The 18,129-nt window shown below is 35.4% G+C and overlaps 1 protein-coding gene across 1 annotated transcript; it reads left to right on the top strand.

The window, feature by feature from the left end:
- The first annotated feature begins 13,949 nt into the window (after nucleotides 1–13,949).
- LOC120185578 (cyclin-D3-3-like) lies at nucleotides 13,950–15,675 on the top strand. Its single transcript, XM_039189753.1, has 4 exons — nucleotides 13,950–14,557; nucleotides 14,653–14,854; nucleotides 14,957–15,087; nucleotides 15,173–15,675. The coding sequence occupies exons 1-4, from the start codon at nucleotides 14,084–14,086 to the stop codon at nucleotides 15,440–15,442; spliced, it is 1,077 nt and encodes a 358-aa protein (XP_039045684.1). The 5' UTR covers nucleotides 13,950–14,083; the 3' UTR covers nucleotides 15,443–15,675.
- Nucleotides 15,676–18,129: the final 2,454 nt, after the last annotated feature.

Genomic DNA, 18,129 nt, shown 5'->3' with positions numbered 1-18,129 from the left:
GAGGGTTGTTTTACCCCATTTTCTGATTTAATGGGGATAGTCGTTGTTGTTGAATATCTGGGATGATTCAGTCCCGTTCGACGATGGTGGATGTTGGTGCGACCGAAAATCTCGTTGGTCGTTTGGTGTGTGGCCGCCACGCGCGCTGTGCGTCGCCCTCTTACTAGACATTAAACCCTAATCGGGTTAGGGCTGTGTCATACCCTTTATCTGATTGGGTTTCTGCTAGACCCGAACATTGGACCCATTGGACATGTAAAAAAACAAAAAATTAAATTAAATAAATAAGAAAAAAATTAAAAATTATTTTCAAACTATATGATATATATATATTTTTAAAAATTGTTTTCAAAACCATATAATATATATTTTTTCATATATTTTCAAAACTATATAATATATATTTTGAAAAATATATTCAAAACTATATATTATATACATTTTCAAAAATATTTTAAAAAATATATATTATATATATTTTCAAAATATTTTTAAAAACTATATATATATATATATATATATATTTAAAATATTTTCAAAAACTATATATTATATACACGTTTTCAAAATGTTTTCAAATATATATAATATATATTTTTTCGAAGACCGATTTTTTTGAAAAAATTATATGTTCCAAAAAAAGAAAATTCTTTCAAAAACTATATTGTATATATAAAAAAAACTCTGGACGAAAATGAGTGTCTACAGAGTGTAATCTCTTCCTGAGAAAATCGTTAACCACCTCAGAAGACAATCATTCACTGAGTTGGATTATGCCTTCACTTTCTACAAAATTCTCATCAAATAGTAATTTTACACAGATTTAGAATAGTTAGATGATTTAAAATAGATAATTGAGATTAAAAGTAGAAAATAAGAAGATATTTATTGAATCTATTTTCATTTATCTAACGATATTAAATATGTGTAAAACTAAAAAGAGTTTTACATTGAGTCCTAAACCATTTTTTAAATCATGTAGATGCCAACTCATATTTCAATCATCATTTGTTATGATTGATCCTTACTTCAACTATAGTTGTGGTTATTAGGCCCTAAAAATTTTAAATCATCCTATTAAGATCCCTTGGACCCAAACTCGACCTCTATTTCATCCGAATCCAAGGCGATCCTAATCCTCAAAACTTCCCAAGGGTTTAAAAAGTGGAGAAAATCGCCTCAGTGACCAAAAATGCCTTATAATATACAATTTTAACCAACTTTTTTTGGATTTGCCAAAATGACCAACAAAATCGCAATGCGAAATAAAAATCGCAACGCGATCTCTAGAATCGCAAATCAGTTCCCAGAATCGCAACGCGATTATGAAGAATCGCATTGCGATTTTCCATAATCGCAACGCGAACATATAAATCGCAACGCGATTCTGACTATCGCAACGAGTATCCGTAAAATCGCAACGCGTATTCGTAAATCGCAACGAGAATACGTAAATCGCAACGCGTATCTATAAATCGCAATGAGAATATGTAAATCGCAATGCGTATCCGTAAATCGCAATGCGAATACGTAAAATCGCAACGTGTATCCGTAAATCGCAACGCGATTTTTAAAGCGCTATTATAATCGCTACACGTATTTTATTTTCAAATTCCAAACACGAATATTAATTATCGGAACACTGAACGTCCACAGTATATCCCGTAATCGCAACTCATAACCTAAAACCTAAAAAAAGCACAACTCAGTCTCATCTCCATCTCTCACTCTCTACGGCAAAATCCGTCCCCATCTCCGGCGAAATCCCTCACAACCATTCACGGTCAGAAATCCCTCACAATCATTCAGAAATGGAAAATCAACCTCCGAGGGTTAGTTTTTTTAATTATTGTTATTTTGAAATTTTTGCATTATTTTAGGTTTTTCATATTGAAATTGATGATAAGTTTACTGGTAATTTCAATAATAGATTAACCATTTCATTTAGATTTCTTATTAAATTCATTCGATTGCTGCCAATACTGCTAAACTGTTTAGTCTTTAACCCTGTGAAGTTAGTATTTGTCTTTGTTTTGTCTTTTGGTTGAAGTAATGCAATCCATTAAAGTTTCAATTTACAAAAGAAGAATAGTTTCTAAACTTAAAATCGCAACATGAAAATGAAAATCGCAACACGAAATTGACTATCGCAACGAGAGAAATGAAAATCGCAATGCAAAATGAAAATCACAACGAGATAATCACAACGCGAAACCAAAATCGCATTGCGATTTTCATTTCGCGTTGCGATTCTCTCGTTGCTATTTTAATTTCGCGTTGCGATTCTCTCGTTGCGATTTTAATTTCGCGTTGCGATTCTCTCGTTGCGATTTTCATTTCGCGTTGCGATTTTCATTCTCTCGTTGCGATTTTCATTTCAACCAAAAGACAAAACATTGTTGCAAATTTTAGTTTCAAGAATAAACTACTACTCTTTATGTTTATTGTTTTTGGTATATCTTTACAGTGTAGTTTTTGGTATATCTAACTTGGTATGTTTATTGTTTTTGTAGAAATTTTTTTCGGCTTCATTGACATTAAGGAATAAAGTTAGCCTAGCCACTACAATTGCTTCGAAGCTTTCACCTGCACAAAGAAAATTGTTTGAGGAAACCTGCTTCGGGCCATGGCTGAGAGTACAACATCCGGGTGGAGATGTTAATTTGACCCATTTGTGGCTTCAGACCATGACTAGCGATCTACCCGACAGTATACAACGTGGTGAGGAAGAGATATGGTTTCATTTTCCACTGGCGTATACTTGTTTTGGGCGGAAGGAGTTATGCTTAATCACTGGTCTACGATTCGGACACGATGATGTAGGCCGGTACACTCGTCATATCACCCGCCCATCATGGTTATCCCGGGTTTTTCCTGATGAGTCAATAGAGAAGCCGAACTTACACGTCGAAGACCTGAAGAAATTGTTTAATAAGAAAGATGGTTTTACTCGGATGAATGACGTCGATGTTGTCCGAGTATGCCTTCTATACTTTTGGTTGCCGGCTTTTTAGGCAGAGAGGCCAGACAACCTATTCCTCAGGAGCTAATATTATTGGTAGAGGACCTAAATGTATGGAATCTGTTTCCGTGGGGTTCGTATATATGGAAAGCTACCTGGACTAATTTGTCGTCTGCCTTTGATGACCGCAAAAGTTTGCGTGGCGATGGGTCAAAATACACTTTGTCAGGCTTTGTTTGGGCCTTTAAGGTAAGAATTTCTATATAATGTTTTCAAAATTATAATTAATTATTTAACAATTACTAATGTTTGTTATTATATTGTTTGTAGATTTGGATATTCGAGGCTTTCCCCAGCATGCGGACATATGCATTAAAAACTTCAAATGATATTCCTAGGGCTATTTCCTAGAAGAGGAAACGTCTGTTGGATTGGGAAGACTTAATACCATATGCGACAATAAATAATATAAGTTAACACAAATACTATCATATATAAACAAGTTATTAATAGTAGACGTTTAACTTTGTTTGAGTTTTTATATTTTTAGGAGGCCAACACTCCATTACAGAGACTGACACCCACGGAGGCTGAGCTTGCCACTGATTGGTGGCAAGCTAGTCAGCGTTTTTTTGATGGCACGAATGATGAGCATCCTCCACTTCCTCCACTTCGAGAGCCATCACCTCACCCAGAGCCATCACCTGATTGACTCGACTATACACCTCTACAACGAGAGCCATCACCTATCCCATCACATCATCGAGCCTCTTCTCCACCATCACCTCATGATAGGCGACCGGCAAAGATGCCACGACTTTTATCTCCCTGTTCTCCACCTCCACGGGATGAGTCAAGGGAGTTATGTGATGAGGTCAATGCCTTGCGTGAGGAGATCGGTACTCTACGCGATAACGATGGTGCATGGCGTGTGGAGGTGTCTACTTTACGTGGTGAGGTTGCCGCTCTATGTGAGATGGTAGTATCGTTGCAGAATGAGGTTCATACTCTACGCAACGAGATAAGTTTAAGATTTTCCATATTTAACTTGATGATAAATTTACTCGTAATTTCACTTAGATTAACCATTTCACTTAGATTGCTTAGTAAATTTATTCGGTTGCTGCCAATACTGCTAAACTGTTTATTCTTTAACACTGTGAAGTTAGTATTTGTTTTTATTTTCACTGTTTAAATATCATGTCTGCTTATTTACTGATTTTTGTATTTAATTATTTAGTGGCCCGATAAGGTGGATGCTTTACGTCAGGTTTTTCTTGCACGACGGAGTTCACGCATCAGACGGCGTGCACGTGCTATTAAGTCTCCGTACACCCCAATAGTGCGAAGACACCGCAAGAAGAAGCCCGACTCTCCTGTCATCCCTCAAGAGTCCACTCCTATCGTTGAAGAGGCCCCTATCATTCCTTGAGAGTCCCTCCCACCGTTCAAGAGACCACTGTCATCGTTGAAGAGGTCCCTCCCACCATTCAAGAGCCCGATTCACATGGCGTCATATGTAAGATTCTTGAGAAACCCTCTGACGTGCCGGACATGATGGATGAGAGCTGGCTCTCGTATGAGTTACCGGCCAGTACCATTCCTGTATCTGAAGTGGAGAGGAGACAACTACCGGACACAATTCTGGATAACACCCTTTGGGCTAAGACCGCAGTTGATTTTTATCTACATGAGCAGAGCCAGGGGTGTTTCACTGACATATGCAAGCTCAACGATGATATCTATTTGTTGCTTGATCGGTCTTGGTGGGGCGTATTATTAGGGGTCGAAGACAATGGCTATTTCGATGGAGGGGTAAGTCTTATATTTTTCTTATATTTCAATTTGATTATTTTTTTAAATTTATGTAAGTCACTAATATATGTCTTTTTTTGTAAAACAGCATATCGATGCGTGGGTGTCACGTCTTCTAATAATTAAGAAACTTAAGAAAAATAAAAGAAATACACGATATATAATTATGCTGACGTCTTTTAACGCCGTTCACTTGAAGAATCAACGAGATGAATCATTTGCGTTGGGCAATGGACAAGCTAAACTTTATCCTGCATGGTGGGAGGTCGATAAGGTTAGTATTTATTTTAGATTGAGTTTAAAGGTATTCATAAATAAGTGCGCAAATGAATGAATTATTACTTATGATTGCAGGTGTTTATCCCTGTTTTGGAAAGTAAACATTGGTTTCTCGTCGAGCTTCAGCTCCCATCCCTTAAGGCAATAGTATATGACAGCATGATAAATTACATATCATTGGCTGATTTAAGATATATTATTAAGGGATGGAGCTCTCATTTGGCTAAATTCTTGGATGCGATAAATTATTGGACTCGTTCTGGAAACAAGAAGCCAAAGAAGCTCAATATTACAGTTAGCAGAGACGAGACCGCACCACAACAAACGAAGGAAGCCAGAGGGGATTGTGGTCCTCTCGTATGCATGTGCTTGGAGCGTTTGACGACAGGAAGTATACATTTTCTACCTCCCACCGATAGAGATAGAGGTACAGTAGGCTTGTGGTTTCGGTATTTTATGGCTAGAGTGATATATGCGAGACGCTGCCTACCTGCATCCGCGTTATGAAAGTGTCCATAAACAATTTGTAAGTCAAATGCAAGTGTTGTTAAACATATTTACTCTTTTTGGTTTGAAAATGTTTGGTTAAGTAGCTAGAATTCAATAATTTGTTGTTTGTAGGTTTTAGATGTGTAGAAAGTGTTGTTGATTCAATGTTTGGTTTCTGCAGGTTAATCCTGAAGTGAGCTGCGTGAAATGGATGTATGGGTGCAAAAGTTGATTTCATTATTATTTTTTGATTGTTTAATTGATTTGTAAAATATGATTTGTAAATGTTGATTTGTTTAATTGATGTGTACATAATATTTGTGCTTGTTTAATTGATTGAAATGTAATAGTTGATTTGTTGATTTCAATCTGCATTATGTTGAATGCAAAACAGACTATCGCAACGCGGAAATGAAAATCGCAATGCGAAATGAAAATCACAACGAGTGAATCGCAATGCGAAAATGAAAATCGCAACGCGAAATTAGTTTCGCGTTGCGATTTTCATTTTCGCATTGCGATTCACTCGTTGCGATTTTCATTTCGCATTGTGATTCTCTCGTTGCGATAGTCATTTCCGCGTTGCGATAGTAAATTCCGCATTATGATAGTCAAATGAATGTCTAATAAGTGATAACAACTGAACTTATCATAGCAATGTTCAAACTCAAGTTACTAATACATGCCTAACTGAAAATGTTAAAAGTTCACACATAATATACACATAATACAACGTTTGTATTTAAAAATCACCTAAGTTAACAGTCCCAAAAGGTGAAGCCGGTTGTGATTGGGATTTTGATGAGGATCCATATTTTGGTAGAGGAAAAGATGATTGTGATGGCACTGGTGATCCACATGTCAACCTTGTATGACCACTTTTCTTGCACCGACTACATGTCGATCTCTTCTTCTCTTCACCCTTAGACGGTATACGATCGTGACTTTTTGGTCGGCCAGGTAGCCTTCTGTCCATGGCTGGTGGCAAAACTGTTTGTAAGTCATCTGGTATGTCCCACTCAGAAGGATGTGGAATAGGGTAGACAATCTCGCCATAAGTCTGTCGATATACTTCTGTAGTGTAGCAATCCATAGCGTATGCGCTTGAATCATCTTGGTTTAGATGAAGAGAAACTTTTATAACATGGCCACACGGATAACCATATGTTTTCCATTTCATACAACTACACGTCTTTGCATTTAGATCGACAAGCCCATTTAAGTTATTATCCAGTACCTCAAACAAAGTGTTTGAACATGGTTCAACTCTCCATGACGTTGACTTCACAACACGTTTCGTTATCTTTTTTTTGTCAATGGTGTAACACGATGTTCCAATGTTCCTGTAAATTTAAATAAATAATACTTAGTAAAATATATGATAAGTTAAGAATTTAAAGAAATAATACCTGCATGATTTCTTTTCTTGTAGTACCACTGTTGAATAGAGGCTCGAAAAAACTCCATTAACATAGTAATGGGTAATTTCCGGGAATGACGACTTAGAGCGTTGATTGATTCTACACTATTAGACGTCATGAAACCATATCTTGCTCCAAGTTGATGTACTCTTGACCATCTTTCAAACCCGACATCTTCTAGTGTTTGAGCACACTGAGGCAAAACACGTCTTAAACAGTTTATATGCTTATTAAAATCCACTTCCCGATAAGCTTTTACAGCCTTCCAGTATGTCCATTTGTGATTTTTTATACCAGCAGACCTTGATTTTAGATTTCTATACAAATGAACACCACAAAGTCCATGAAAAGCATCTGGGAAACACCTTCTAACAGCGTTGTCAATTGAGTTTGTCCTATCGAATATGATTGTCAGATTGCTAATAAGACCTATGCAATCCCTAAGATGCCCCATAAACCATACACATGAATCAGAGGTTTCAGATTTGCTAACCCCGTAAGCTATTGGCAGTATCCCATTGTTAGCATCAATGGCTACTACTAATAAGTTTACTCCAAGGTATCGACCTTTTAAATGTGCTCCGTCAACTATAATAACTGGGCGCATGCTTTTAATAAACGAACGAATCTACAAAATCATATACACAAGAATATAATCATTTAAATGTGAAATGCATGTAACTAACAAAAATGAGTCAACAAAATTATATTGATTTACTAACCGCAACACCAATGGCGATAAACAGCAACTCAAAGCATCCATCTCTATCTGTTTTGATATGAGTTACCGACCCAGGATTTTTCAGCTTTAAATTGTGACAATAAGCCGGCAGTTGGGCAAACGATGCTTCTGGCGACCCCCTCAACAATTCCAAGGCATAACATTTGGCTCTCCAAGCTTGAGAATATGAGATACTAATCTTGAACCGAGCATTCATGTCAGTCATAATTTCATGTCCCCGATATACCCTACCATTCAAAAATATTAACTCAGCCAGAAAACCACCCAACACTTTTTTGTTTGCCTGTCTATGGTGAGGAAAAACTTGGGTTCTTGAACATGTATGTTTATCAATAAAAGTCCTAACTTGAAACATTTCACAATCTTTTATCCTCTTTGCAATCATACGCCACATACAGTTTTTATCAATCATACACATTGTTTCGAAACGATCTTTGCTTGATTTGTTAACTTTTAGTTGATAGCCATCTTCCACACATTTCGTATACAAAGCTATCTTCAAGTCTTCCTTTGTATCAAAACAATAATCTTTCTTGATACGAATAATTTTTGTGTAACAATCAACTGCTATCTTTGCCAACTCTTCTTCCGGTATCTGAAGTAATTCTGGCATATTCCAGTTATACTCCCGTGGTATTTTCTTCGGGGACTTTTCTTTGGGGATTTCTTCTTCTTCTTTTTCTTCTTCAGTGTTATATGAATTACAGAATGGATGTTCAACATGTTCATTTACAGTCGTAACTTCCTCCTCATTATCATCAACAACATCTTCCTCGGCAACAGCTGTTTCATCATCAAAATTCGGGTATTGACCAATATCAAAATCATTACACGCAAGGTCTATTTCTTATTCTGAAAAATCATCAAAATCCGAGTATTGACCAAGATCAAAGTCCGGGTATTGACCAAGATCAAATTTCGAATACTGACTAATACTCACAATTTTTTCTGTTGGCTCATCATCGTCTAACTGGTCAATACGAAAACCGGAATTTGGTGCTGAAAGTTGATTGGGATTTGGATTAGGGAAATGTTGTGGGTTTTGAGATTGTGTTTGATATTGGAAATGTGGTGAAACAATATTTTCTTGGTGATGAAATTGTGGTGGAACCATTAAATTTTGAACACCATAAACTGGGGATGAAAAACTTAGTTGATTACTACCCGCTACTGACCAAACTTCACCACTTCTAGGTTTAACAACATACAATGTAACATCATCACTTGAAACACTAATGTAAGCAATGAATCGTTCAACATCTTCATTGTCGGTTAACAAATAAACTTTACCATTTCTCTGATAAGATAGCCTAAATCCACTTAGGGGCTCTAAATTCAATTTATTTGCAACACGTAACATTAGAGTTTCATAAGTTAACTTTTTTAATGACAGTTTTAGTTGAAGATTCATGGGTAAAGGCATATATTGTAAAACACCATGAACATTCTCCCATGACCCTCCAAAACACAAATCTATCCAAACATGATCAACATTAGATGATTTAATTATTGTAAATTAATTTACTAAACAAACGAGCTGTGAAACTAAAACCTGTTGCCGGATGGGGAAGGATGTCTTTGGATATAGGAACGGATGTCGCCGGAGAGAATGATAGATGGAGATGGAATGAGTTGCGATTTAGGGATTTAGGTTATGAGTTGCTGCTGCTGCGTAGTTATATACCCAAAACATTTGTGTTGCGAAATTAAAACTTGTTGCGAATTCAGAAATCGAGTTGTGAATTTGAAATTCAGTATTGCGATAGTCAGAATCTCGTTGCGATTTACAGATTCGCATTGCGATTTACGTATTCGCATTGCGATTTACGTATTCGTATTGCGATTTATGGATACGCATTGCGATTTACGTATTCTCATTGCGATTTACAGATACGCGTTGCGATTTACGTATTCTCGTTGCGATTTACGGATACACATTGCGATTTTACGTATTGTCGTTGTGATTTACGGATACGCGTTGCGATTTTACGGATACTCGTTGCGATAGTTAGAATCGCGTTGCGATTTATATGTTCGCGTTGCGATTATGGAAAATCGCAATGTGAATTTGTACTATCGCATTGCGATTCTTCATAATCGCGTTGCGATTCTGGGAACTAATTTGCAATTCTGGAGATCGCGTTGCGATTTTTATTTCGCATTGCGATTTTGTTGGTCATTTTGGCAAATTCAAAAAAAGTTGGTTAAAATCGTATATTATAAGGCATTTTTAGTCACTGAGGCGATTTTCTCTAAAAAGTGTGTAGCTCTCCACTTGCCTTCAACCTTGTCATCTGCTCCATTGCTAACTGTTGTTTAAGCATGGCGGTCGTCTTTTTAAACTTTTACTCAACCTATATGATACAATCATTCATTAGGCATAAAGAAGAAATCATAAAAAAGTTCACCTTCAATTTTGGTGGATCCCTAAAAATCAGAGTCTATTTGACAAGCTACTTTTGAACGAGGGGTAATATACCTATGTTCGAGTTCTATCCAACGACAGAGTAAATATAGAAAAATAAAAAAAAATTAAATGGTTGGACACAAGATTCATGAAGTTTGTAGTGTTTTCTAGTTAAGTAAATATCTGATATGAGAGGAAAAATAAATTTTTAATAACTAATTTAAAATCTATTTTTATGCAACCATTAATGCAATAATAAATGATTTACTATACATAAATTCTCATTAACAAAAGATAACAAGTGTTGGATTCAAATTTAAATAATCCTACCCCTCAACCCTAGTAGAAGAAGAAGAAGAGGAGGATTCCAGAAAATAAATGGATTTCGAATTGAGCCGACCCTACCTCCACCAAATCCATAAATGGGGGGGGGGGCATGGAAGCATGCTTTGGGGGAAGTGATAGAGAAAGCAAGAAGAAGAGAAGTTGACTTGTAATCAAAAGATTCAAAATTGCAAACAACTCACAGAGAGCTTTGTAATGATGTTGGGAAGTCAAATAATATGGGTGTCAAAATGGGGGCAGCATTATTCTGTGGAAACTCAATATTGCGACAAATATAACTTGTACAACCTCAGAACTCGGTGGCTGTAAAAAAGGAAGATTCTTTTGTTTTTGAATGTCTCGAATGGGATTTTGCTCGCTCTTTTCACCCATATTTTTTCAATGCTTGGGGTAGCTTGAAAATTTAGACATTTGTCTATATTATCTTCCTTTTTAAAAATTTAACGTTGTATGTCTAGATAATTTGCGACTTAAAAGGTTAAAATTATTAATTATTACAGATTTTAAACACGTGCGATAAATATTTTAGTTGCTAATAGAAATAAGTTTGATTTGTCGGTCGTTATAAATTTATCTCTTTTGATTTATGTAGGGAATTGCCGTATGTAAGAATCGCCAATGTTTTTATGTGAAATACAGGGAAGCGTTGAGTGTAGAAGAAGAAGAAACCTCCTCTCACTAAGGGCTAAAATATATTTATGGTGACTCTAAATTATTATGTCATACATATAATAATGATAATTATACGTAGGCGAGTAGACCAAACTGATTTGATAGTCAAATCTTTAGGTTTCACACTAGTAAGTTATTTTAGACTCGTTTCAATTAAACCGATAAAAGTTTCTAAAATTCTAATTCCCTATTTAAATTTACGAATTTTTGGAATTTTAGCGATAAAAAGAGATTATCGACCAATAACGAATAAGTGTACGCTCAACGAAGACATTAACCATCGACAACGATTATAAACTTAAGAATTTAAGTAGGGAGGATTTTGGAATTTAAAATTTATGACCTTTGAGGCTTTGAGACCAGTCAATAGACATCCTTACTCCTCTAATTATGCTCCATGAAAGTACAAATAATGTAATTTGACACATTAACAGTGTATCGGAAAAACCATATTCTCAAATCAAATAATTAATATGTTTAACTTATGTTATAGTTGATAATTCGATTAAATTAAATTAATAACAAAAAATTATACTAATTTAACTTCAGAAATCTTTTCTGTGTTGGACTGTAATGAGATGTCGCTGTTTGTGTACGTTGTGCGGCTCTGACTGTTGGCCTTTATATCGATTCCATAAATAAATACATAACCTTCTCATGATTTATACGTCAATGATCTTCTTCTTTTCAATAACTTATAAAAATAATATTTACTAATTTTAATTGGCTTAATGCCCAAATAAGTGCCTAAACTATACTTTTTGTGTCAAATAAGTGTCTATAATTTTTTTGGTTTGTTCGGGTGCCTAACGTACAATCGTTACTCATTTAGGTGTCCGGATAGTTAACGACATTAGTTCTTTTCGTTAAGTGAAACGTGTCACAATCTGATAATTTTTTTAAAAAAAATTATATAAAGTTAAAAAAATATTATATATATTTAAAAAGAAAACACATAAATTTTGAAATAACCTTAAACCCACACCGACAACGTCCTTTTCCATCGAAGAAGCTCCACTCGACCTCCTTTCCCCCGATAACCAAACCCCCTATAAAATCATGACCGATTGAAGATTGATCAGTTTTAAATCCCATAAACCCTAAGATAAAAATCGCGATCTCACGTGATTCCGACATTGAATTGACGGCAACTACGAGGGCATATAACTAGGATGATGACAAAGACTACGTTGACGATGGTGGTCGTGGCTGGAGAGGACGACTATGACGAATTAAGGTTAGGATTTAGGATTTCAGGGCTTTTTTTATATAAATATAATAATTTTTTTAATATTTAAAAAAAATCAAAATTACCAAGTTACAACACGTGTCACTTAACGGAAAAACTAACGCCGTTGACGGCCCGGTCACTTAAAGTGCTAATGTTTGTAACGTTAGGCACCCACATGGACCAAAAAATATAGGCACTTATTTGACAAAAATGTATAACTTTAACAATTATTTGAGCGTTAAGCCATTTTAATTTAATGGGTTGTTAGTGTAATTTTCCCTTTTCGAAAAAAAGTACTATTTGTTATGCTCACTCTCAATAGAATAACTAAAAATTCTATAATTAAATATAAAATATTATCACACGTTGTTAATAATAAAAATTCATATACTATCAACTAAATCCTTTTATAAAGTTTTTGTAATTATACCCATATAATATTTTTCTAATTCAGTTTATAAAATTAAAAAAAATTATAGTATTGTAAGATATATAATGATACTAAGTATAGAAAATAACTAATTTAAATATGATACCGGGAGTGACAGATCAACTCGACCCCTCGAGTTCTTTCCCGTCTTATCACTAATAAAACAAAAATTACACTATTACCGTTATATATATTTATAAACATCAAAACTTCTTTTCAACTGCCAACGTGACAAATCCCTGTTTTAGACGGTCAACAGTTTTATACTTCCGTAATATCTAAAAGATAAAATCCCACCCCAAGTCAGCGCGTCGTTTTTACTGCGAAATTGACCGGATGATCATTCGCGTGTTGGCCAGTATCTTGCATGTGAGAGTGGTTTTGGGATGAATGTAACAGAATTGGCAAAATCATGATACGCTTTCGTAGATAATGTACGAGAAACTTATGATACGTATCCACTGACATAAATACGTATCAGATTTCTGAATACCCTTTTGGTCTTCTTTACTTTTCGTAAATACATTAATTTTCGTATAAATCCGAAAATTGAGTATCCGATGCCAATTCGTTTATATATATATAAATATATTTCTTTCTAAAATAACTCTAACAAATATTATTACATAACAAAAATATAATATTAAAGTAAAATTAAAATTAGATATAAATAATTATAAAAAACTTGAGTAAACTATGTATTTAGTCACTCAGCTATCATTTTGATTTCGTTTTGGTTATCCAACTATTTTTTTGAACATTATCACTAACGTTACGTTACGTTTTGATTTTATTTTGATTAATTGCTGTTAAAAAATTAACAGAACTACTAGTGTGATATTTTTTATTTTTTCAATGATAATGTAACATTATATAATGGTGACATGTCAGCATTATTGTTAATTTTTTAACGATAAGTGGTCAAATTGAAACAAAAATATAACATTAGTGATGATTTTTAGAAAAATAATTAAATGACCAAAGTAAAATTAAAATGATAATTGGATGACTAAATAACATAGTTTACCCTAAAAATATATAGGAGATATTTTCAGCTGATTTTCTTTAAAAAGAACATAATGATAAATATATATGGGAAAGAAGAAAATGGAGTTAGGAGGGGATAAAAGGGGCAACTTTGACAGGCTTCTCAGATAAAGCCCTTACAAGTGTATAAGAAACTGCAAAGACAAGTGAAAAGAAAGGGGAAGAGAATGAGATTTAGATTTGCTGTGTTTTGTATGGTGTCGGAATGAAACAAAAATTAATCTCCTTTATCTTTGAAAAGCTATGCCTCTGCAAGAAGAAGAGATTCAGCAGATTCAAACTCCACCATTGTTGATTTTCGACTGGCTCAGTTGTGAAGAAAACGGAAGCCAAAGTTGTGGCGAAACTGAAACAGTTGAAAATGAGACATTTTTACCTTTGTTTCTTATTGAACATGATCTGCTCTGGGAAGAAGATGAGTTAATCTCTTTAATGTCAAAAGAGAAACAAACCCATCATTGTTTAATTGATGTTAACTCAGATGAGTCTTTGATTTCAGCTCGTGAAGAAGCTTTGGAGTGGATCTTCAAGGTTAAAGCTCGCCATGAGTTCAATGCTTTAACCATAGTTCTTGCAGTGAATTACTTTGATAGGTTCATTTCAAGCTTTAAGTTCCAAAAAGATAAGCCATGGATGGGGCAATTAGCTGCTGTTGCTTGTTTGTCTTTAGCTGCAAAGGTCGAGGAACTCCAAGTGCCACTTCTTTTAGACCTCCAAGTATGTGTTAAAATGTCTGATTCTAGTCCATTTTTTGTTCATAAATTTCAGTTTTTGAGTTCTAACAGATGGGGTTTTTGTGATTTTTTCCCTAGATTGAGGAAGCAGAATTTGTGTTTGATTCAAAAACTGTACAAAAAATGGAGCTTTTGGTGTTGTCTACTCTGCAATGGAGGATGAATCCTGTGACCCCAATTTCCTTCTTTGTTCACATTACAAGGAGGCTTGGACTGAGGACTCATTTGCATTGGGAATTCCTTCACAGTTGTGAACAATTACTTCTCATTCTCATTGCAGGTGAAATATATACTTCAGATTACTTGTTCCAAGAAGGAAACTGAGAACGTGTGACCATTTCTTGAGTTCTGATATTAATTTTCCAATTCAATATCGATCCAGATTCGAAGTCCATGCTTTATGTTCCTTCAATATTAGCTGCTGCAACAATGTTGTATGTCATTAAAGATATTGAACCAGGCCATTACCTTGAATATATGAAACAGCTTATTCTAGTACTCAAGACAAATGAGGTTTGTATTTCGTAAACAATTTACCTTGCATAGAGTACATTGAAACTCATTTTCTTTTAGTTAATTGTGCCTTTCCTTTCAACAGGCTGAAGTAACTGTGTGCTGTGAGCTCATCTCCGAGTTATTGGAAGGAAAATGCAAACGAAACAAAGGTGGAAAATGCAAGCATGGATCAATATCAAGCAGTCCTGATGGTGTTATTGATGCATTGTTTAGCTGCGGTAACTCGGGTGATATGTGGACTATGCCGTCATCACCACAGCTGCTATTCAAAAGGAGTAGATCAAAGGATCAGCAAATGCGGCTACCTTCGGTAAATCGTATGTTCATCGATGTGCTTAGTAGCCCTCGTTAATCTTTCCTTGTCATAATAACTAGTAGCATCAAACATGTTACTTAGAATTTGTTCTTTTGCACATTAGCGGATGTATTTGTTCTTAATTTGCAATCAATGTGCTTCATAGATTAATGTTACCTTCATGGCCAAATGTGCTATATAACATGGATCGGAGATGGATTGATATCCCCCAAAATTTTCAACTTAGGAGGTCGGTTTGGAATTTTCCGATGAGTAGATTGATAGTTTTTACTTATTTTTTCCGGGGTCTTGTCTACTTGACATGAATGCCATGCTGTGCCTGGCTTTGGATTCTTCTAATTTTTGAACGTGAACAAACTTAAATCCAAGAAGTCCTCTGTATCTGCATATCTCTATATCGTTCTGCACATTTATCCTACAACTTAGGTCAGAGTTAAGAACAAGGTAGTTGACTATATGCCTTGAACAAACCGATTTGATTTATGTGCTTTTGGGGGTAGACGAATGCTCATTCTTGTTTTCGTATTATATAAACAATAGAAAATATTCTTGACTCTGCTTGTCCTTGTTTGCATGTTTTGGTGCCGTTTAATTTGGATAGATTCCTTGTCATCTTGAAGTTTGTTGAGGTATGCTCTCGGGTTTGCGAATGTCTAGTACGGAAGGAGCTTGCTGTGTAAGTAATCATAAAGGCATATAAACTTAACCGTAGGAGAGGAACTTTGAATAAACCGATGGTTTTAGTTAATGCCTTCCGATGATTTCCCCGTTTTTCTTGACCGTTGTCATATGAAATGCATAAAGAAACTTTCAACAGACATCAAATAGCTAGATTAGGAGAAAGAAATAACTGGTCCCCGGTTTCGTTTCGACTTGCGTGAGGAACATTAGCATCAGAACATGTTCTGGGAATATTACCGTATCGAATGCTTGAAGAAACTTATGATGAGCATCAAATAGCTACTTAGGGTTAGGAAGAGGATTTCTTTCATGATGAGCGTTAGCATCAGAAAGTGTTGTGGGAATTATCGTATCGAGATTTGGTGCTTTTTCGACTTGCATGATCAACGTTACCAACTGAAAATGTTGTTGGGATGATCAACGTTATTAAATACCAGTTAATTTTATAAATATACAATTTTGATAAATATTTTGTTTGTTAACATTTAAAGCCATTTGTTTTAATTATTTTCTTCACAAAAAAAAAAGACTCTAAAAAACTGAAAATTAAGTAGCTTTAAAAAAATCTTTGATGTAAGTATAAAACCATGCACAACACGTGTGAAATTAGAAGCTAGTTAATCTAAAGATCCTTGAATTATAAAACGTGATTCTTTAAAAGAAAAACAGAAAACATACGGTCAATAATAAATATTAGACTAACAAAAAAGCAGTTTCCCTCTATCAAGTGTACAAATGCATTCGGACTAAATGTTGCCTAACCTGCAAATTTTTGTTTTGGTGGGGGGTTTGAAACCAAGAATCTAACATATTCTACTCTTACAACATTTTCAAGCTTGAAAGTTGATCATAGGTCGAATTCGGGACAGCCGGTCTAGTTATCTTTCCCTTTACCCTCCGAACCTCTAGATCCGTAGTACGCGGATAGAAAAGATGTGGACTAACTTGCATTCCGTATAAGAGGCTTTTTGAATAAATTCTATAATAATAAAAAAGAAAAAATTGAAATATAATTTGTGCTCTAAATAAGCCAGAGTTTAAAAGATTAAATGCTCTAGGCAGTGAGTCGATACTTGAGAAAATCAATTAACTTCTGTTGCAAGTGAGTCAAGGTTTCCTCTTTAATTTTCACATATGCCAATAGCTCAGGAAACTTAACTGCGAACACAGGAGCATGTTATCACTATAGCAAAACTTATAACATTCGCATGGAATTGATATCATCAACAACGTTTTGATGCATGTTTCAAGGTGATGTCACCAAAACAGGCTCTCGGGACTTGATGGTATCGGCAAATAGATGTTTTATATGTAAATAAGAGCAAAACTAAAAGAAATGGGGGCGGTGACATATTCAGCACAACATGATTTTTGAAACTTCATCAAAGAAACATTCAGAAGAGCAAGCCCGAGAATTGGCCATACCGAAGAGGCGTAGTAAATGCTCAGCACCATAAATAGTTGATGGGGATACATCATCAACTATTACTTCACGGAACTGCTGGCGCTATTTTTTATATAGAAGCATTACAGGCAAAGCTTTGTCGAAGTATCGCTTGAGTGTAAACTAAAAAGCGACTTTAAATCAAATATTCTGGCGCCGAAACGAGTTTCTTTGGGTGCACGTTAGCAGGGCTAACGGATTCTGGTTTCTCCGTCGTGTCCCGACGTTCTTCCCTACTGTCTTCAGCGTTCTTCCCCCACCCTGTCTGCTCTTGATCCCTCTTTATCAATTGAAGCGATTCTCTATGGATTGGAGGCAGCTTTTTGGGTGCACAGACGGCCACGATCTAGAATTTCACCCTCCTAGGGTTAGCGAAGGAACAAAAACAGTCCAACCTCCACAAGAGGTGCTTGATGCCAGAATTAAGGAGTGGAATCTTTCACTTGTGGGTCAATTCCTGGGTGTTGCACTGAGCTTTTCCTCAATGCAAAGGCTGGTTGATGGATTATGGAGGAAATCTCTTGCAGGAGCTCGAGTCCAGGTAAGCATTGCTGGAAACAATTTATTTGTCTTTTCTTTCCCTTATGAAAGTGCTAGG

The sequence above is a fragment of the Hibiscus syriacus genome, unplaced genomic scaffold, assembly GCF_006381635.1.
Source record: "Hibiscus syriacus cultivar Baekdansim isolate YM2019G1 unplaced genomic scaffold, ASM638163v2 tig00113124_pilon, whole genome shotgun sequence".
Taxonomy (NCBI): domain Eukaryota; kingdom Viridiplantae; phylum Streptophyta; class Magnoliopsida; order Malvales; family Malvaceae; genus Hibiscus; species Hibiscus syriacus.
This window is presented reverse-complemented; position numbering and strand designations above follow the sequence as displayed.